General features: G+C 37.7%; 1 protein-coding gene across 1 annotated transcript in view; it reads left to right on the top strand.

Annotated features, from left to right (window-relative positions):
• Positions 1–18,856, top strand: part of SEMA3A (semaphorin 3A) — a 207,545-nt gene that overhangs the window by 50,998 nt on the left and 137,691 nt on the right. The window contains exons 2-3 of the mRNA XM_073328643.2: positions 10,668–10,825; positions 14,429–14,491. Coding sequence (XP_073184744.1) covers positions 10,668–10,825; positions 14,429–14,491 — 221 coding nt within the window. The remainder of the gene's footprint in view (positions 1–10,667; positions 10,826–14,428; positions 14,492–18,856) is intronic.

The following is an 18,856-nucleotide window of genomic DNA, read 5'->3' on the forward strand; positions in this document are numbered from 1 at the left end:
GCACCCTCATAAGGAAACCTGCACAGAGTCCATCTAACTAGCTCCTTTTTACAATATAATGATTTGCCAACAAGCAGAATAACTGGTGGCTACTTTCATTTTGTGAATCACAGAGCTCTTAAGGGTGTTCGACAGATAGACACAAGTTTTCATGCATAGCTTTCCGTCATGAAAATATTGTCTTCCTTGAAAGAAGTCAACAGTAACAAGACAAATATATTTTCCATTAAAACTCTATTCCTGATGTTGTAAAAAATCTAAAGTGGTTTTATTTTTCAACTCTGAGGATATGATTGAGTTTCTAGTAATGATTCTAAATCTTTGTCCCAATTCTGTATATTAATTAGCCCACCCTGCATTAGATATTAAATATTTTCTTTGCATTTTTATATTGCCAGCTCAGTACCTAAACTCCATTTAAAATTGTAACAAAAAGAGGGACTTGTTGCATTTGCGGAATAATATTTGCCTTTTAAAATAAACTGAATTAAAGCTACTTTAATTCTGAATGTCTGTCTACACAGAGGTTTAATGCATTTTAACTAATCCACTTTAAATTCACACCTTTAGTTAATTTGGTTTAATTTTCCTGAGTCTCCTGGTATAGAGAAGCCCTAAGTCCTATATTCAAATGTGACTTTAGAATTTAGGAACCTAAATCCCATTTTCAGAATAGATTTAGGCACTTAGGAACAAAGGGCTCACTGAAAGACAGTGGTACTTAGGTTCCTAAGTTCCAAAGTCACATTTGAAAATAGGACTCCAGGGGGAAGTAAATTACTCTACGGCAGTCTTTCATCTTAGTTTCCCCTTTGCACCTCACTAACTCTGGGGTTGGCCTTATTCCCTGTCACTCCCCTATGTGACTGAGCCACACAAAGGCACAGTCTATTGCTAGCAATACAACATTAAGCTTTTTGTCTAGTATGTGTAAACACTTTCACTGCATACAAGTTCTAAACATGACTATGGAGACTCCCTGGCTATGTTAATTAAATCAATTTGTGAATGCTAATGTTAGATGTTGAAAGCCTGGATATGCCTCAGTTGCATGACGTTTCATGAGATTGAAATGGCACTGTTTATAGATAATGTGATCTCCCCAGTGGACACTGTCTACACTTTCATTTCTTGATAACTTGTACCTTTTCCCCTCGTTGAAGACTGACTTTCATAGCAATATCACTTATGGGGCTTGAGCATTAATAAAGTTCCCTGTCAGGGCTTGATAAACTGCCTTCCCTGATAAGTGGGTTTGATTGCATTTTTTGGTGGAGGTTTCCAGAATAAGGCAAGGGGTTAATTTTTTGGGGGAAGGGGCTCTTTTTAATAGCTATTAATTTTTTAACTAATTCCTGATAGGTTTTTTATTGCCAGAATCTGCAAATAGTAAGACCAGAACTAAGTTTTAAATTGATGTTCCAACCTATTCATGATGACGACAGCACCTCCTTTGTCAGCCTTTTTGATTATGATGTCAGAGTTGTTTCTGAGGCTGTGGATGACATTGTGTTCTGCATGGCTGAGGTTATGGGGCAAGTGATGGTGCTTTTCCACAATTTCAGCCTGTGCATGTCGGCGGAAGCACTCTATGTAGAAGTCCAGTCTGTTGTTTTGACCTTCAGGAGGAGTCCACCTAGAATCCTGGATTTATCTCTCTGGTCACCAATCTCTCTGGTCACTCGATTACAGACCTAAAGGTCGCAATATTACAACAAAAAGACTTCAAAAACAGACTCCAACGAGAGACTGCTGAATTGGAATTAATTGCAAACTGGATACAATTAACTTAGGCTTGAATAGAGACTGGGAGTGGATGTGTCATTACACAAAGTAAAAGTATTTCCCCATGTTTATTTCCCCCCCCCCTCCAACCCCCCACCCCACCCCACCTCCCGCTCCTCAGACGTTCCTGTTAACTGCTGGCAATGGCCCACCTTGATTATCAATACAAAAGGTTTTCTCCCCCTGCCTTCCCCCCCTCCGCTCTCCTGCTGGTAATAGCTCATCTTAAGTGATCACTCTCCTTACAGTGTGTATGATAACATCCATTTTTTCATGTTCTGTGTATATATAAATCTCATCACTGTATTTTCCACTGAATGCGTCTGATGAAGTGAGCTGTAGCTCATGAAAGCTTATGCTCAAATAAATTGGTTAGTCTCCAAGGTGCCACTAGTACTCCTTTTCTTTTTGCGAATACAGACTAACACGTCTGCTACTCTGAATCCTTCAAAGAAGAAATGTATGTAGTCTGACTATTACTCCTTTGGGGACACTGAAGAATCCTTAATCTCCACTTTGCATGCAGAGTTTGAGGGCTGGTAGTGAAGTGCATATATTCTAATTTTCCTAAATGCTCTTTAATCATCAAAAATATGTAGTTTAAAGAATTCCATTGTCTCAGTTTCTGTAACAGGACTTAGAGTTTCAAAGATATACAAAACCCATAGTAAAATATATAGTGGACTTGCCAAGTCTAACTGATAATAGTTACATATACATGAACTATATCTTAAAAAGCATCATGTTTAGTTCAAAGGTTAATAATGTTCATGTTGTTATAAGGTAATGATTGCCCAATAGGGATAATCTGGATTCATTTCAGAGACCAAATAGACACATAATAAAAGAAAACAGGTTGGTTTTAAAAATTTAAATGTTTTATGTCTTTAAAATATCATGTGACTCCTTCAATTATTAAGACAGAGAACACTTCCAGAACTGCTATACAACTGCATACTAGTGGGCCAAACTCTACTCTCAATTTCACAGTGTAAAAACATACATAGAAATTCTATGGTATATTGAAGTCTACAGTATATTGTGTTACTCCATGCTCATAAAAAGAAAAGGAGTACTTGTGGCACCTTAGAGACTAACCAATTTATTTGAGCATGAGCTTTCGTGAGCTACAGCTCACTTCATCGGATGCATAGCAATGTAACTGAAACTAAAACTTGGACCAGCATCCCTAATGACAGAATGTCTGTTTTTAGTCAAGGTATACTTGCGGCATTGAAATCTTTTTTGCTAGAATATGATGGGTGTTTCATTTAGAATATTTGCCTTAAAACACAAATCCAAGAAAGGTCATATATTGTGTCTTTGGACATCCAGATTTTTAATTGATACAATTTTAATAAAAATGTTATTCCTTTACTTTTCATCTCTGAAAACCAAATGGTTTATATCAGTGCAAAGCTAAGCAAATGTTGTTTGGGATTTTTTCCAGTAGAGGTCAATGGAAGTCAGTGACTGGCGACTGTTATGATAAGGTAATAGAAAAGGATGAAAGCTAGGATTGATTGAACAGCTGTGAAAGAGATGCTGGTCCAATTGTATTTAGATTACTGATAAGGTAATTCCCCCAATGATTTGTTACATTCAAATTATAATAACAGAGAATTGCCATCAACAAGGCATAAAATGCAGTTTCAGACTTATCTAACTCATAATGTAGGAGGAAGCAAAGTTACTGATTGCAAAAGTTTTTTTGGTTTTAGAGTAACAAAAATGGATATGGCCTTCATAACACTGATAAAGATCATATGCTTGTATAAATTTGGCTTGTGTTACATCTGGAATAAAAAATTATCACTTGGTGATATTCCCAGTTAGAGTCATCATTGTGTAACCATTTACCCATAGAAGTTACCATTTTTCTTTCCTTTTTTCTGCTGAGCTTATCTTGAAAGTGAAGGGTAATTGTTAAAGTCCAATATATATGCCGTAAGACAAATGCTGCTACAAGCCTCACTAATACCTTCATTATTTACAAAGCATTCATGTCCAAAATCTAATCAGAATTCTGAGATTTTTTTTAATGGACATTGGAATAAGTGATGCAAAATTAATTCATTTGAAGAAAACCTCAACACAGAGTCCTGCTGTGAGGAAGCTGTGATGGATAGTGATGGTTTGAATTACATCACAACAAAAGATTTCCCTTAGCTGTTCTGATAATTAATTTGTTTTCTAATGGGGCATTTCTTATAGGGGATTATTGCACTCCCTTATAATATATTCTCTTCACTGAAGGCCAGATCCTGCTACCTTTTATCAGACTAGTACTTAAGTTAGAAGGGGCTACTCACCGGGACTAAGGGTGGCAGAATCATACCATGGGACGGTATTCATCTAGGCAATCCAGTACAATTAATTAACATTGAAATTGTCGATCTGCTTCTCAGAACAAAATAAAGGACACTGACCATGTTTGGGTCTCGGCTGAGATGCAACTTCTAGACATGTAGATGAAGCAGCTTGGTGTAGGGACAGTGAGTCACGATTCCTTGTCTGGTTTCTCACTTGTTTCAAATAGGAGAATTAAGTCACTGGATCCTTGTGCTGGATGCAGTTTACCTCCTTTACCAGCTAAACTCTGCTGTTCGGTGTATTATGAGGGGCTCTGCTCACTGTCTGCAAGTCTCTGCCCTCTTCTCACCCATTGTTTATTGGCAGGGTGTAGTGGCCCCATAGTGCCTGCAGTGTCCTCTGCAGATGGGCAGCGAAGTGTGGAAAGCCCTACAACACTTCCTCCATCCCCTGAACAGAAGTTGGGGTGAGGAGAGCTTATACCTTTTCTCCCCTGCACAGCCTCCTTTAAGCAAATGGTCAGACATACAGTGATGTCTGACTTAGAGCTATTTCAAGAAGTATGGAACAAGAAAGATATGCATCAGTTAGAGCAAGATATGTATTTGCACATAGTGAGCAAGTGCTCACTTAATGTACTGTGGCTGACAAAAGCCTGGTGATACAAGAAGGAAATATTCTAGCAAGATGTTGTGGGAAGCATCATTAACATTTCAGAAAAATCCCCTTATGATGGCTATGATACTACTTGTTGATTCATCTTTTATCTATCGCTAGGAGATGCACAATGAGATAATATCACTTGAGGCAAAGCAACGGAGGTGGGGAAATTTCTGAAAGCAACAACCCACTCATTTGGTTAGTAAGCAAGTTCTGACATGCGATTCTGAATTTATAATGCATCTGTACAGTCACTAGTAATGGGCTTGGGCCAGCTCCAGTTCCCATTGCAGACAAGGGGAGTCTTTCCAACATCTTCTATAGAAATTGGATAGGGCCCTGGATTGTAAACAGTAGAAAACACAGGAAGATACTTTATTGTAAAGACTTTAAAAAGAATGTTGGGCTAAATCTTACATTTTTGTTCAGAGTTCCACTAACTCCAAAAAGAGTTTGCCTGAATTAGGACTGAGTAAATGCTAATTCCAAAAGGCCGAGTCTCTTTTCTGTTACACGTTCTTCTCTGCAAACTCTACTAAAGCCAGTAAAATTAAACTAGCATAAAGTTAGCATAACAGAGTAGATTATCAAGCCTTGGGTAAGCACCCCAGGGTTTCACTCACTGTATTCATATTAGTTACATTTATGATTGTCTACTTCATTCTCAAATGAAAGAAAGTGTAGTAAAAATAAAGCAGGCTTGCATGCCTTGTGCATGCAAAACTTCTACTGACTTCACGGGGAAGGATCTGATCCTTAATCTCTGTATGTATGACTGGACTGAAATTCCATTAGGAAATAAAATAAACATATATTGAAAGGGGTATTTGGGAGTGGTTCTACCAAGGTGCTTTGACAAACCCAGCATTCAGATTCAAGTGAAAGACACATTGGATCAGGGGTCAAAGTAATATGAAACACTTATCGATACGGGGGCCTGGCTCCGGGCCCCAGGAAGGGATTGAGCCTCAGGCAGAAGAGGTGGGGCTGGGGTCAGCCTCCCACAGCCAGCCCATCAGCGTTGCCTGGCCTGCGCTGCCTGGGGCTCCGGCAGCGATTTAAAAGTGCCCGGGGCTCTGGCCACTGCTGCGGTAGTGGCGGCCGGGAGCCCCAAGTCCTTTTAAATCACTGGTCCCAGGGCAACTGCCCCTTTTGCCACCCCTGTCAGCGGCCCCGGGGGGGGCAAAAGGGGCAATGACATTAAAGCGCTGTCATGGCAGCACTTTAACGTCAGCTGTGTATAGGCCAGTACCGGCTTTTTACCGGTACGCTGTCCCATCCCGGCGTACTTTCACCCCTGGATTGGATCAACAAAAACATCAATCCATTAAAAATGTTTTATGGAATCTAAAGCAGAAAGATTAAACCAAATGCAAATATTTAGGGATTGGAAATGTTAGAAAGAGCAAATAAAATAAGAGGAGAGACCATACCATGGACTACAGCCTTAAAGGGGATTGCAGTGGTGGAGTTGAGAGCAGAATTTGGCCTGCAATCTCTTGAACAATTCAAACTCCATGTGGCTTCAGTGAGAGGAAAAAGTGAAAACTCATCAGAATTAGAAACTTTTACAACACACGGTGCATATCCAAGTATTAGCTTTGGTCATCTGCATCAATCCTGTTGAAGGTCAGTTGGGAATAGCAGCACCAAAAGTGATAAAGTCTTTATTACATTTGAAGTATTTCCATCCACTATAAATCTACCTTTTATAGATGATATTAAGGTCACAGCACAGTGATTATAGCTTTACAGAGAAATGATCAAAATGACAGGAATGAGTACAAGCTGAAGACATATAAAATGGAAATAAGAAAATGGTCTCCAAGCAATTACTCAAGAAAGGAAATTTGGCAAGCTACAGCACCTCGTGAAGTACTGTTACCATGTTTTCAATAAAATAATTGGAGAAAGGATAGAGGAAGTCAACCAATGATTACAAGAACAGGTAACTATTATGTGTTTTCATAGGTCATGCGCAAAGCAGGCTTCCACCCTTCAATATGAAAAAAATAATTAATTAAGGTCTTGCATTGTAGACATCAGTATTAATTACACTGAGTTTGTGAAGGCATTCATCATGTAGCCCCTGTCATTTTAATTCAACCTTTGTTGTAAATATGGGTTTATTTTAAAGCTGATCAACACAGTACCTAGCCCGTATGACAAGTTGACAGTGAAAAGAATTGATCGGCATCATCGCTCTTCCAGGAATGTGTCCTTTCATTGCTACTTCTGTCATAATCTCTTCTGTGGCTACTGGCTGAATACTAAAAAAACTGTTGGATGAAAGGCACTTGGAAACTAATTAATTTGAGGAGGTAGAATAGTTAATTTGTATTGATTGAGCAAGTGCCATTGCTCTGCTCTTCAGCAGCCCTTTACAGAATATCATAGGAGGCAGTGCCTGGTTATATTCTTTGCCAAAGTAATAATGCAACGCCTGAAAAACAAGCAGTGTGACTTCGGAGAATATTTAGCCTCTCTGTCTCTGTCTGAACCCCACCCTACTAGAAATCGGTAGTGAGGGAGAATCATCGACACTTGAACTTTGTTTCATGTCCTCAGACTCAGTTGTCAGTTCCTAGTGAATAGAAGGCTGTTTCTGATTTCACATCAGGTTTTGCAATATTATGGCTCCAATATTGTGAGTTCTGATTTACAATGGCATAAACATGATTAGAATCAAGCCCTAGGAACCTGATCCAATGCCAGCTAAAGTCAATGGGATACTTTGATGGGCATTGGATTGGACCCAAGGGGTGAAATCCTAGCTCTATTGAAGTCAGTTGGAAGATTGCCACTGGAGGGAAAATTTCACTGTAGGTGGTATCACATTTAATACCTTTATCTGTTCTGCAAAGAAGCCAGCAATTGAATGGGCAGGAAAAATGAACTATCTATTGGGGGGAGGGATAGCTCAGTGGTTTGAGCGTTGGCCTGCTAAACCCAGGGTTGTAAGTTCAATCCTTGAGGGGGCCATTTAGGGAACTGGGGCAAAAATTGGGGATTGGTCCTGCTTTGAGCAGGGGTTTGGGCTAGATGACCTCCTGAGGTCCCTTCCAACCGTGTTATTCTATGATCTCTGCATGCCCTTTCAGCTCAAAATAGACTCACATTTGCAGAGCAGTGTTAAAGAAGATGTAATTGCTCTTGACTATGCTGTACCTCTTCTTCTTAATGAGAACTTCAGATAACAGTGCTATAACTTGACACCGTCAGCAGACATTAAATTAGAAAACAAAATAATGCACAAAGCAGAAACAATAGATGTGAAATAATTAGAACTAAGTGGTAACCCCATCATTTCAGTTCTCTACCAAGCAGAGATGGTGGATGATGGATTCTCATCTCATTTATACTTGGTTCACATTTGTGTAACTCCATGGAATTCAATGGCATTACTCCTGATTACACCAGAGTAACCAAGAGCAGACTCACACCCTTGGGAATTTAAACTGAAAAAGTGTGTAAGAGAAAAAGTATAAAGGCTTTTGACAGCTATATTATGTGGAGAATTATCAGATAAAAATAACATCAATGCATTTCTAACCAGGAGAGTCCTAAGACAAGTTAAGCTATCAATCATTTGTATCACTCACCATTCAGTAAAGAGATTCAACATCTGAATCAGTCATTACAGTGTAAAGGAGAATTAATAAAGTTTCAAACAAAATAAAGATAAATGAACAGGAGGACAATGCAATTGAATTTTAAAACTTGACAAGAATCCAGAATTATTTCATCAGGCCGATATGGGAACATTTAGTTTCTTCTTGTTGTGCAAAAAATTTGAGAAGTTAAGTCTTAGGTAGAATGATTTTTAAAGTGTAACATCATATAATATACTTTTATGTATCATCTTTCCTTCAGAAGGAACCTAGAGGACAGCAAAAAGTATGGTGCACATCCTGAGTTCCTTATTAATTTTTGGCTCAGTCCCTATTCATGCAAGCTCCTCTTCATACCAATGAGAGTTTGCCTGAATAAGAACAGTGAATATTGAGCAAAATCTAAGGAAGACTTTAGGGTTTGCCTCAATGCATATTGTATTACACCTTCTTAATTTTGTTTTTAGTTCTCCTGGGATATGTACATATATTACTTCTTTTCACTACACAGAAATTAGGCAGGAATCTATTTTCAAATGTACTTTGTTCAGCTCATTATAAAGTTTATTCCTTTTGTTTTTTTAAAAAAAATATTTTGCTTACAGATTACTACAAAAATGGGTGCTGCTCCAATCCTGCAAAGCTATAAAAACTGGCGTCGTATCAAACCAAAAACATACACCTCAATTGGTCCATGTTTTAGATCAATGTATTTGTTTGTTTCATAGACTATAGGAAGAAAGAGAAGTATGGTGCATATTTTTCGTAAAATGGTTTTGCCTTGGATTATGTGAGCATATTGATAGATACAGGGACAGGTAACATCTAGCCTTCAATCACATGGCACAGCATAGTCTGCCTATGCATTACATGTGCCATCTTGTCCAGGCAAGGTATGATGAATCAAGGCAGATAGGTGCACTATGAGGCAGGGTCTGAACATCGCAGCTTCATTGAAAGTCATTCTGGGTAGCATGTTCTGGAGACACCAAACAGATTAGCTGTCTGGAGGCCTGGGCATGCCCGCTAGCCAGCACACCCCTCGGTGTGGAAGTCAACATACCCTCCACTCCCTTTCCCAACTGTCATCTTGGGCCGTGAACCAGCATGTGAGGAGTACCTCTGGATTCAGTGGAACTCCTCATATGCTTTAAGTTGTGTGTTTGCTTCAGTGCTTTCTAGATTCAGGGCCTACAGCACTAGACTGGAATTCTGCCCAGCTGTTATGGAAGATGTCCCCCATGTTTCTGGGCCCCTGCCGGCATGTGCACAGCCCGGAGCAGAATTTGGCCCATAGTATTAAAATTATTTTCAGTATGAATTGCTAGTGTAGACATGTCTTGAAATGACTGAGTAAAAGGTTTGGATCCCAAATATGGGTAGAAAGAGAGAGAAATGAAGGAAAGGTATGTTTACAAAACCTAATATAAATGCAGTCTGAGTGTTTTAATGCAAATTATTTTTACAACAACTTTCATGAAAGTCTGTGTTTATATCTGGGAGTAGCTGAGATGGTTCTGTGAACACTTGGACTGAAGAAGGAACTCACTCTTGGTTAAACACAACAGCTGTGTGGAAGTGAGTGAGAACTGGAAAATGAAAGTTGCTATAAACATAAGTGAAACTGACCCATATAATTTTATTATTCTGATTGCTGAGTATAATGCAGTAAGCATGCTAGCTTGTAAATGGCAAAAAGTTAATTGGCTTTTTTTTCAAATTCTTCCTGTTTCAGCAATCGCAGATGTTATTAGTAATACAAGTAAGGACCTTGTTTAACATGTGGCTTTTATCTCAACAGCTTGTCATGTTTGTCTCCTTTTCCCCATATTTGAATGGCCTGTGTGAAATGGCTTATACATGCCCACAAACATTATAATAAGATGGAAGAGTTAGTCTCTGCATTTAATTTACCTCAGTTGGCCAGATTCATCCTCAGGTATATGCCTGCAACTCTCATTGACTGTAGAAGAACAAAATTTGGCCCACTCCTGGTTAGTTCCCTGGGGTAAAATTCCTCACACCCCACATAAGTTCTCAAAATAGAGTTTCAGTGGACCTTAAGTGGTGTTGTGGCCTTGTACTGAATTTCATTCATAGTTCAGCGCTTGTTTAACAGTGAGCTTAGGCTTTCATCCTCCAGTAACTTGCAAATATACTTACCTTTATGCACCTAACTGTTCCCATAAAGTCAATGGGGCTGCATATATGCTCAAAGTGAAGACTTTACAGGATCAGGACATTAGCCCGCGATCTTCATCAAATTAACAAAAAAAAATCTTTAACTTTATCTTGCAGAGATGTTGGAAACCAACAATGTAATCACTTTCAATGGACTAGCCAATAGCTCCAATTACCACACTTTCCTTTTGGATGAGGAACGGAGTAGACTATATGTTGGAGCAAAGGATCACATATTTTCTTTCAACCTGGTTAACATCAAGGAATATCAAAAGGTATCTTCAATCCTACTATCATTGTTTTTTAACAAAACCTGTGGTACAAATCTTGCTATGCAGAGGTATAATGTATAACTTGACAATAGACATAAACTACATTTAAATTGTCATGACAGCTTATGACAGCTAACCCTCCACCCACCCCCCAAAAAAGAAAATTGTTGCAGCTAAAAAGGGGGGAAATAATAGGACAAATTTGACCTGGTTGAAATGGTTACACCAGTTCTAAATGTGGACAAATATACACAAACAATGCAAGGGCTTGTCTACATGAACATTTAATGAGCAGCAAGCTGGGGTTTGAATGTACTAGCTTGATGTGCTATTTGTCCATGTAGCCCCTGCTGCAGCACCCCAACCGTTAGTGTACTTTAGTCTACTCGTATTTCAAAGCGGGGCAGATCAGGGGACACTAACAAACTGTTAGTACATGTCAGCAGGTTCCACGTGGACAGGTAATGCTCAGCAGGATAGTGCAGGGTACAGTCACATCCCAGCTTGCCATGAAAACACTTTTTGTGTAGACAAGCCACAAGTCACCAAGATAGGGAATATAGAATGTATGATTTTTAGCTACTCATTACAGAGAACATACGGTAAACCTCATTTTAATGTTCTGTAATTATTTGTGCCTGTCATGTGTTAGGAGCCTGGGCAGAATAGTTAAAGCTCTAGTATATTTTTTACAGAGGTATTACATAATTATTTTATATAACATATCACAACTATCCCAATTACAAAGGTTAATCCCTAGATCCTAACATGAAGCATAAAACTGTGGGATTTTACATGCTTCTATTGAAGCAATCAAGCTTTAAGGCTTTGTAAAGCCATGGTGCTAATATCTACACAGCTCCCTTTTTCTATGTGTATTCTTCTGGTCCAGGTCCACTATATCCACAGTAGCATAGTCCTTTTTAACATCTCATAATAAGGAAGAGTTGATTGAAAAGTAGTAAAACAGTAGCAGTAGCACCAGTAAATGAATGCACTTCACCTTAAGCCAGCTAGTCACCAAACAGTCCATATTTTTATGTTTACTGCTCAATAAAACGAAGATGACTATCACGACAGCTCTCACAAAAAGGTCACATTACCATTCACTTTTTTTTGAGAGTAGGGCCACTTCAGTGTTTGTGAGGGTGAGTGTTGATTTCTTTTCCTCAGCATGGAGTGTTTTAAAGAAGTGTGTTTCTGCTACTCATAAACCATAATAGATTGGATGCTAATAAAAGAGTGACAGATTTCTCTTTGCCCTTGATGGAGGACATTACTTTTGGTAAAAGTTGTAGACTTAAATTAAAAGCTGATGTACAGTTCAACTGTGCTTTTGGGTATGCTTCTGCTTGAGTCTAAAAATTTGTTTTATCTTTTCATTTATTCTAATGAGCTTTGCCAAAGAAGGTAAACACAGAGATGGAGGTTTGATTTGTTATGTTCAAGCCTTTAAAATCCCACAACTTTTATGGTGCATTTTAGATTCAAATTTTATGAAAGATATATTGCTTTAGCACTAGTGGATTTTCTTGGTATTTCTGACCTTTTGCCCATTTGCCTATTAGCTTCCTAAGATGATAGCAATAAATACTTTGTGTTCTGTATTCTGAAGGAAGACAGGCCATTCATTTGTATTCTCTAAGGGAAAAGATAAAAGGGAAACTGAGTATTTTCTTTTCTATTCTCTTTAGAGCAGCTATAAAAGAACCTGGCTATTTATTTGTATCCTCTGAGGGATTCATAGTTTAATGCACAAAACATCTGGAATAATTAAAAGAAAGGATGGTGCTTCCACAGTAGAAAACTGCTCTCTGACATTAAGTGAATTGTATCTTCTATTCTTCAGTCTTCAAACACTTCTAGAACAATGTGTGAAATAATAAACAAACATTATTATATTAAAGAAAGATGGCTCAAAACTGCAGATTCAAAGTGGGATTTGAACATTCCCAAAGATTTAGAGAATTTTTGGATCAGCCTAATATAAAGATCATGGTCCTGAAGAAATTTAGATCCAAATCAAAACTTTTCTAAACTCTTAGCTGTCTTTGAATCTCAGGTTGTGGTTCAGGTTCATCTCTTATTATTATCAATTATCACATCATCCCACCAGTTTTTGAGCAGGCATTTCCACTGAGATCAGTGAGGATTTCTACCTAAGCACTGGAAGTAAGTTATGGCCTCAGCAAAATAGCACAAATAAGGCCAAATTAACCTTGTCATTACAGTGGTGCAAATTCACTGACTTTCACATCAAGTCAACATAATTGCAGCATTATCAGAGGAGAATTTGGTCTGCCCATATTAGAGATATGAAAAACTGGTTGAGATAATATAGGAGCCTTTCCCCCAAAACTTCAGTTGATCCTTTTGGGAGCTCTAAAAATTTGATTATTTTTTTTAACTTAGTAAATTTTCATTTTCACTTTCTCTGCACTGCTTAAGCCAGGAATAGAAGCAGGAAGAATCCTTTGAGAGACTGTGTTCTCATGAAATTTTCAGCCCAATTTTATAGATGTAAGAGGTTCAAATTCTGTTTGGATTATATTATATTATATTATATTATATTATATTATATTATATTATATTATATTATATTATATTATATTACATTTTATATTTTATATTAAAGAAAATTCTGAATTTTAGGGTGTTGGTCGAGGTCCATCCTAGACCTCAAAACATCACTAACAATATGTTCTTAATTCTCTTTTGTCACCTGCAATCATCCTATTTTCCTAATACTTTCCCCTTTATAAATAAGATGTATTGAACACCAAGGTTATAATCCAGTCTTGTAGCCATTCATATTGCATTATCTGAAGTTACCAACTGGAATTGTAACCTGGCATTATGTGAAGATCATGTTTTTTTCTATATGTAATTCCTAAAAGATTTTCAACAGACATGAATAATTGACTGAAATGGTCTCTGGGTTTTCTCTGTAGAAAGTGAGATACCTCTTTTACCGGAAGTAATACTACAGCAGGCTTAGGGAGTATTACTGGAAGAACTTTATAGATATTTGCAAAGACACTTATCGAACTCAGCAACAGCATTAGTGCTTGATGGAATGATAGCATCAAACTAACAGAGCCATTTTTATTCATTTAATTGAAGAGCAGGAAACAAAAGTGAATTACTATATTAACTGAATAGTCAAGAGTCCCATTTATGTTACAATATTCCCAAACCCAATTAAATGGCACACACTAATAGATATCTATCATATTCAGTGATGTCAAGAAGATGCAAGTTTTGGGCCTGGGTCTCCATTCCATTTTTAAACCAGTGTTGTAAATACATTAAAATCAATATCGATATACCAGTATAACTGAATGGAAAATCAAGCCCTTTGCTTCCATATTTGTCAAAGTCAGTAGCAGAGATCCACATTATACATCTGTATTTATAATCTTCTTTGCCATGATTCCCATCATATACACTTTGTTCTGCTTATGTTTGTTTGTTTTTTTCAGTGAAAAGAATAAAGAGAGAAAAGGAAAGGAACTGGGTGAAGAGACTACATATAACACTTGGTATACAATTTGTGATTATTGAAGCATGAAATGGCATAAAGTGATTTTTATTTTATTTCTTTAGATTTTTTGGCCTGTGTCTCATACCCGAAGGGATGAGTGTAAGTGGGCTGGAAAAGATATTCTGGTAAGTACAAATCTTTATAATAGTGTTTTGTTTTTGTGTGTGAAGGATTTGAATATTTCATGAAGTCTTGTGTTAATTTTTAAAGCACTTATTTTTCCTCGGATTACTCTTCTTATTCTAACATAAGATTTGGGTCACATCAGGTTTTTTGGTTGGTTGGGTATTTTGGTCCAAAGAAATGGATGCTGAGTTTAAATGCATAAGAGGGTGAAAATCATTCAAATTGAAGAGAAAGTGCTTCTTAAAAAAAGCACCCACTAAAAGTAAAAATAATTAATTCTTATTTAATTTTCTTCTGATTTCATTAATTTTGCACTGAGTTAGCCACTGATCATGCAATAAGCTCCATATAAACCCTTGTGCCCACATGGCACTTCACTGAAGCAGGTCTCCATGCAGGGTTTCCTTGTTTTCTGCCTGCGTGGAGTTCATTGCAGGATTGAGGCCTAAGTGGTTTTAACTTTCTGCCTGAGTTTTGGTGCCTCAGGAAAGAAACAGTTATATAACTTTGAACAGAGGGTTGGACTAGATGACCTCCTGAGGTCCCTTCCAACCCTGATATTTTATGGTTCTATGAATACATGCTTTACTGTACCTTCTCACTTTCTCTCTCACTCACATATCTCCATCTTTGTATATATGAGAGTGAAAAAGATTTCGCCACAAGTCCTAACAATTTTCTCTGTGTATATTGATAGTTTAGTCCTGTCTTCCATTATAGGAGCAGAGAGAGAAAGAGGATACATATACACAATAAGTCAAATGGACACATGCACAGTGGGCCAAATGGGAAATCGGTGAAGTTTCAAGGCTATGACTGAGAGTGGAATTTGGCCCCATGTGAATACTTTACTGGCCTGAATTTCAGAGATGGTTCACTAAAATATTCATAATGCCGATCTTATGCTTCTGAAGAACTATGTTCTAATACTGTCTTAGTTCAGAAGTGAAAGTGGGTTCACTGGGCTTAACCTAGTCCCTAGAGGACAGTTGTCTACATCAAAAAAACATTTTTGGAACAGCAGAGGTGGTTTAGGTCAGGACTGACATGTATAACCAGAGCTGTGTATGTGGAGAGGGAGCTCACAATTTTCATGTGCCTGGCTATAGTATGAGTGTCTCTAGCCACTTCGTAGTCCCCTGATTTTAAGTGACTACAAATATTTTTTATTCAAACCACATATGTATTCACAAGCACTTCCCTTAGAAATATTCTGTAAGCCAGAGATCAGAAAATCTAACCTGCTCGGTAACCCAGAAAGTACTGGCTGGTGTGAAGTACCCGAAGAAATTAACTAGTGGCTGCCCAGCGTTGTACTAAGTATTGTTATATTACAGTAAACAAGAATACCATCCCTTGAGGAGAAACTCAGAAATCTACAGCACTGAGAACAAAAACGCTTCCTTTACTTTAAAAAGAAAAAACATTTTCTTTTAAAAATTCACAATAATAAAGTGGTGTGGGGGAGGGAGGGAAAGTTTCAGACATTGCAGAAAGTCAGTTTCCAATATACTCATAATAAGTGGCTGTATTTTGTTGTGTTGCTCCTGGAATAGTCCCGGAGTCGTAATCTTCTTTCTGGAGTCACAATCTCACTTCCAGTCACCTCTGTGTGTATGTGCATGCATTACACAACAAGTCTATATCCTGCACAGCGTATACTCACTGACACGTCAAGGTAGCTACTCCACTGGGCATGAATGTGGAGTAGATCCATGGCTCAGTCCCATTCTGCTGTTTTCTATCTACCTGCATTGGGTATCCCCATGCAGAAGCTTCAGTACAGTGTGCTGGCAGAAGGGCATAAGAAGGCATAACAGGGAGTATGGTGCGCAGAACATATAACAATCTAACCCAAAGTGAGGGTAACAGCTTTACAGGTTATACGGGGCTGGTCAGAAAATTTTTGAAAGAAGAAAAATGTTGGTAAACAACAGAAAAGATATTGCAAATTTTATTTTCTATTTTCCAACCAGACAGACAAATGTATGTAAACCGCAAAGAGTTCATTCTATCTATTTAAATATAAATAAAGAATGACTAGTAATATTTTATGTGGGTCCAGGTCAGCACTGTGGTTCTGGTAGGTGAGTTAGAAATCTGAAGCAGGATTAACTCTCAGTGTGTCTAGATCTCAGCTGGTAAATACCCAGAAGTACCTGAGTCACAGGTTTGTCTCCAGTCCTGCTCTTGCCATTTAATAATGCATTAGAAACAAAGTACTGAATGGTGTAACATAATATAACAATTCTAGCTGTAATAAAATTAAAGATTGCACATCGTTAAAGAAACTTAGCATTCTTCCCTCCTATATTCCTTATAGCTGTTGTCAATACCTAGGAAATGTGAAATATAATGCCCACAAAAATAACTCAACATGCTCTCATTAAACAGAGAGAGAACGCTTAAAGTGGAATATAAAGCGCATTTGATTTAATGTTGCTATCAACGTGGACCATTGCTAAGATATTAGATATTTCTCCTTTGTGATTGCTCACACTTTCCCAAATGAAGTTCTGTATCTTTTATGACAGTTCTCATTTTTAACATTTGTAATTATTGATCTCAAGGGGGGCAGCCAATACTGAAAATTCAAGTCCCCACTAATAAACCAGGTGCAGTACAGCAGCTGCAATGAAAGTCTTTCCCTAATATTGCCCCAGTGGTAACCTCAAACATGACCTGAGAGATTTTCCCTCATAATTAAAAGAAATAATTTACTGTATCTTTTATTCTGAGTCCAAAGGATTCCTTAAATCCAGAGTGCCAGTCATGCCAATCTAGAAATAGCAAATTGGTGACATTTCAGTTTGCATGGGATAATGCTGAGGGCAGCATATTATGATATTCTAAATCTAACGATAACCCTTTATTACTTGTGTAGCAATTTTCATTTGTGTGTTTAAAGCACTTTATAAATGTTAATAAGTGAAGCTTTGCAATACCCCTGTTGTATGTTGTCCATTTTATAGGTAGGTAAACTTTTTAAAATATGCTTGACTCCCTTTTACACATGGGTAAACTGAGACACCAGGAGATTAAAAGTCTTGCTCAAGATCACACAGTGCTTACAGCAGAAGCCACTTTTTTCATAAACAAAATTGTCTACTAGACTTTCTCATCAGGTATAGAGATGTTGCCATTAAACTCTTTATTAGCAGTTAGAGTTGCTGTGATATTTCTCTATCCTTAGTACAGGAAAAACTACCAATAGCAACGTAATGTTATTAGAGAAAAAGGCAAAACTGTAAAATATTTAATAGCAACCAAGCTACTTACTTTTATGGCCAAGCTAAACAAGCAAATGTGATAGCCCAATAAAAGGAGACAGAGTTTCATATTGTTTTGAACCTCAGCCATGGATAGATACTCTCCCTTGATCTACAGTGATTACATCCTGAAACCTTCCCCTGTAGATTCCTGATCAGGAGTTTGGAACAATCAAAGAATGAATTGTCCCTACAGAATACATCCCAGGTTTTACACTGAACCACACAGTGCAGACGTGATCAATGAAGCTCCTACTAATATAACTCATTACTGAGTTTCAGTATTTTGATTTAAAGAGCTCACAGACAGCCAGGCCACAGTGGTAACGCATGACAATTTCTGCATTACATATGGATTAAATAATAGGCAAACAAGAAAAAATGTGGCTATAATTCAATCCTGGGGTTCTAGTGATGTCATAAACCATGAGAGTGTAGTTTGAGTTATTTATGTAGTCACTGGAACCCTAAGGTGGAATTGTAACTGGGGACAGGTAAACCAGTGCATAAACTGGAGCTGAGCAGAAACTTCACCTAGAATTCAAACCATTATTTTGTTACAGTATGAAAAGGTTTGATTAACTTTCCCCTTCTCCTCTTTTCAGTGCATCTCTGCACTTCCTAATTTTGTGATGCACAGGAAACAGAAGTGCCAAGACATCAAAGGAGTAGTTCTTGTGGTATTTAATTATGAGATTTAACTATGGGATATGGTAAATTCTCCATGATTTGAAGTCTTTAAGGATGAGTTCTAATAAAGCACCTACGGGTGCTGACTTGTAGTGCGAATTGAATGCCTAGCTCCTTCTGAAAATCCCTCTCTAAATCTAAATCAAGTTGGTAGGCTGAATGTAGCAATTACTCTATAGCCTGTGTTATGCAAGATGTCAGACTAGATGATCATAATGCTCCCTTTTGGCCTTAACATCTATTAATCTTTGACTTTCCAATCTACCCAAAGATGCTTGGAAATAGTTTAAAAAATCTGCCTAGAATGTTTGTTCTCACAAGGTGTCTAGACCGCATAGAATCAAATAAATTTGTGAAAGCTTTGAAACACTATTGGAATGTAACCCACACACCTCTTGGGTGTGG

This window comes from Lepidochelys kempii, chromosome 1 (assembly GCF_965140285.1).
Source record: "Lepidochelys kempii isolate rLepKem1 chromosome 1, rLepKem1.hap1, whole genome shotgun sequence".
NCBI classification, from domain to species: domain Eukaryota; kingdom Metazoa; phylum Chordata; order Testudines; family Cheloniidae; genus Lepidochelys; species Lepidochelys kempii.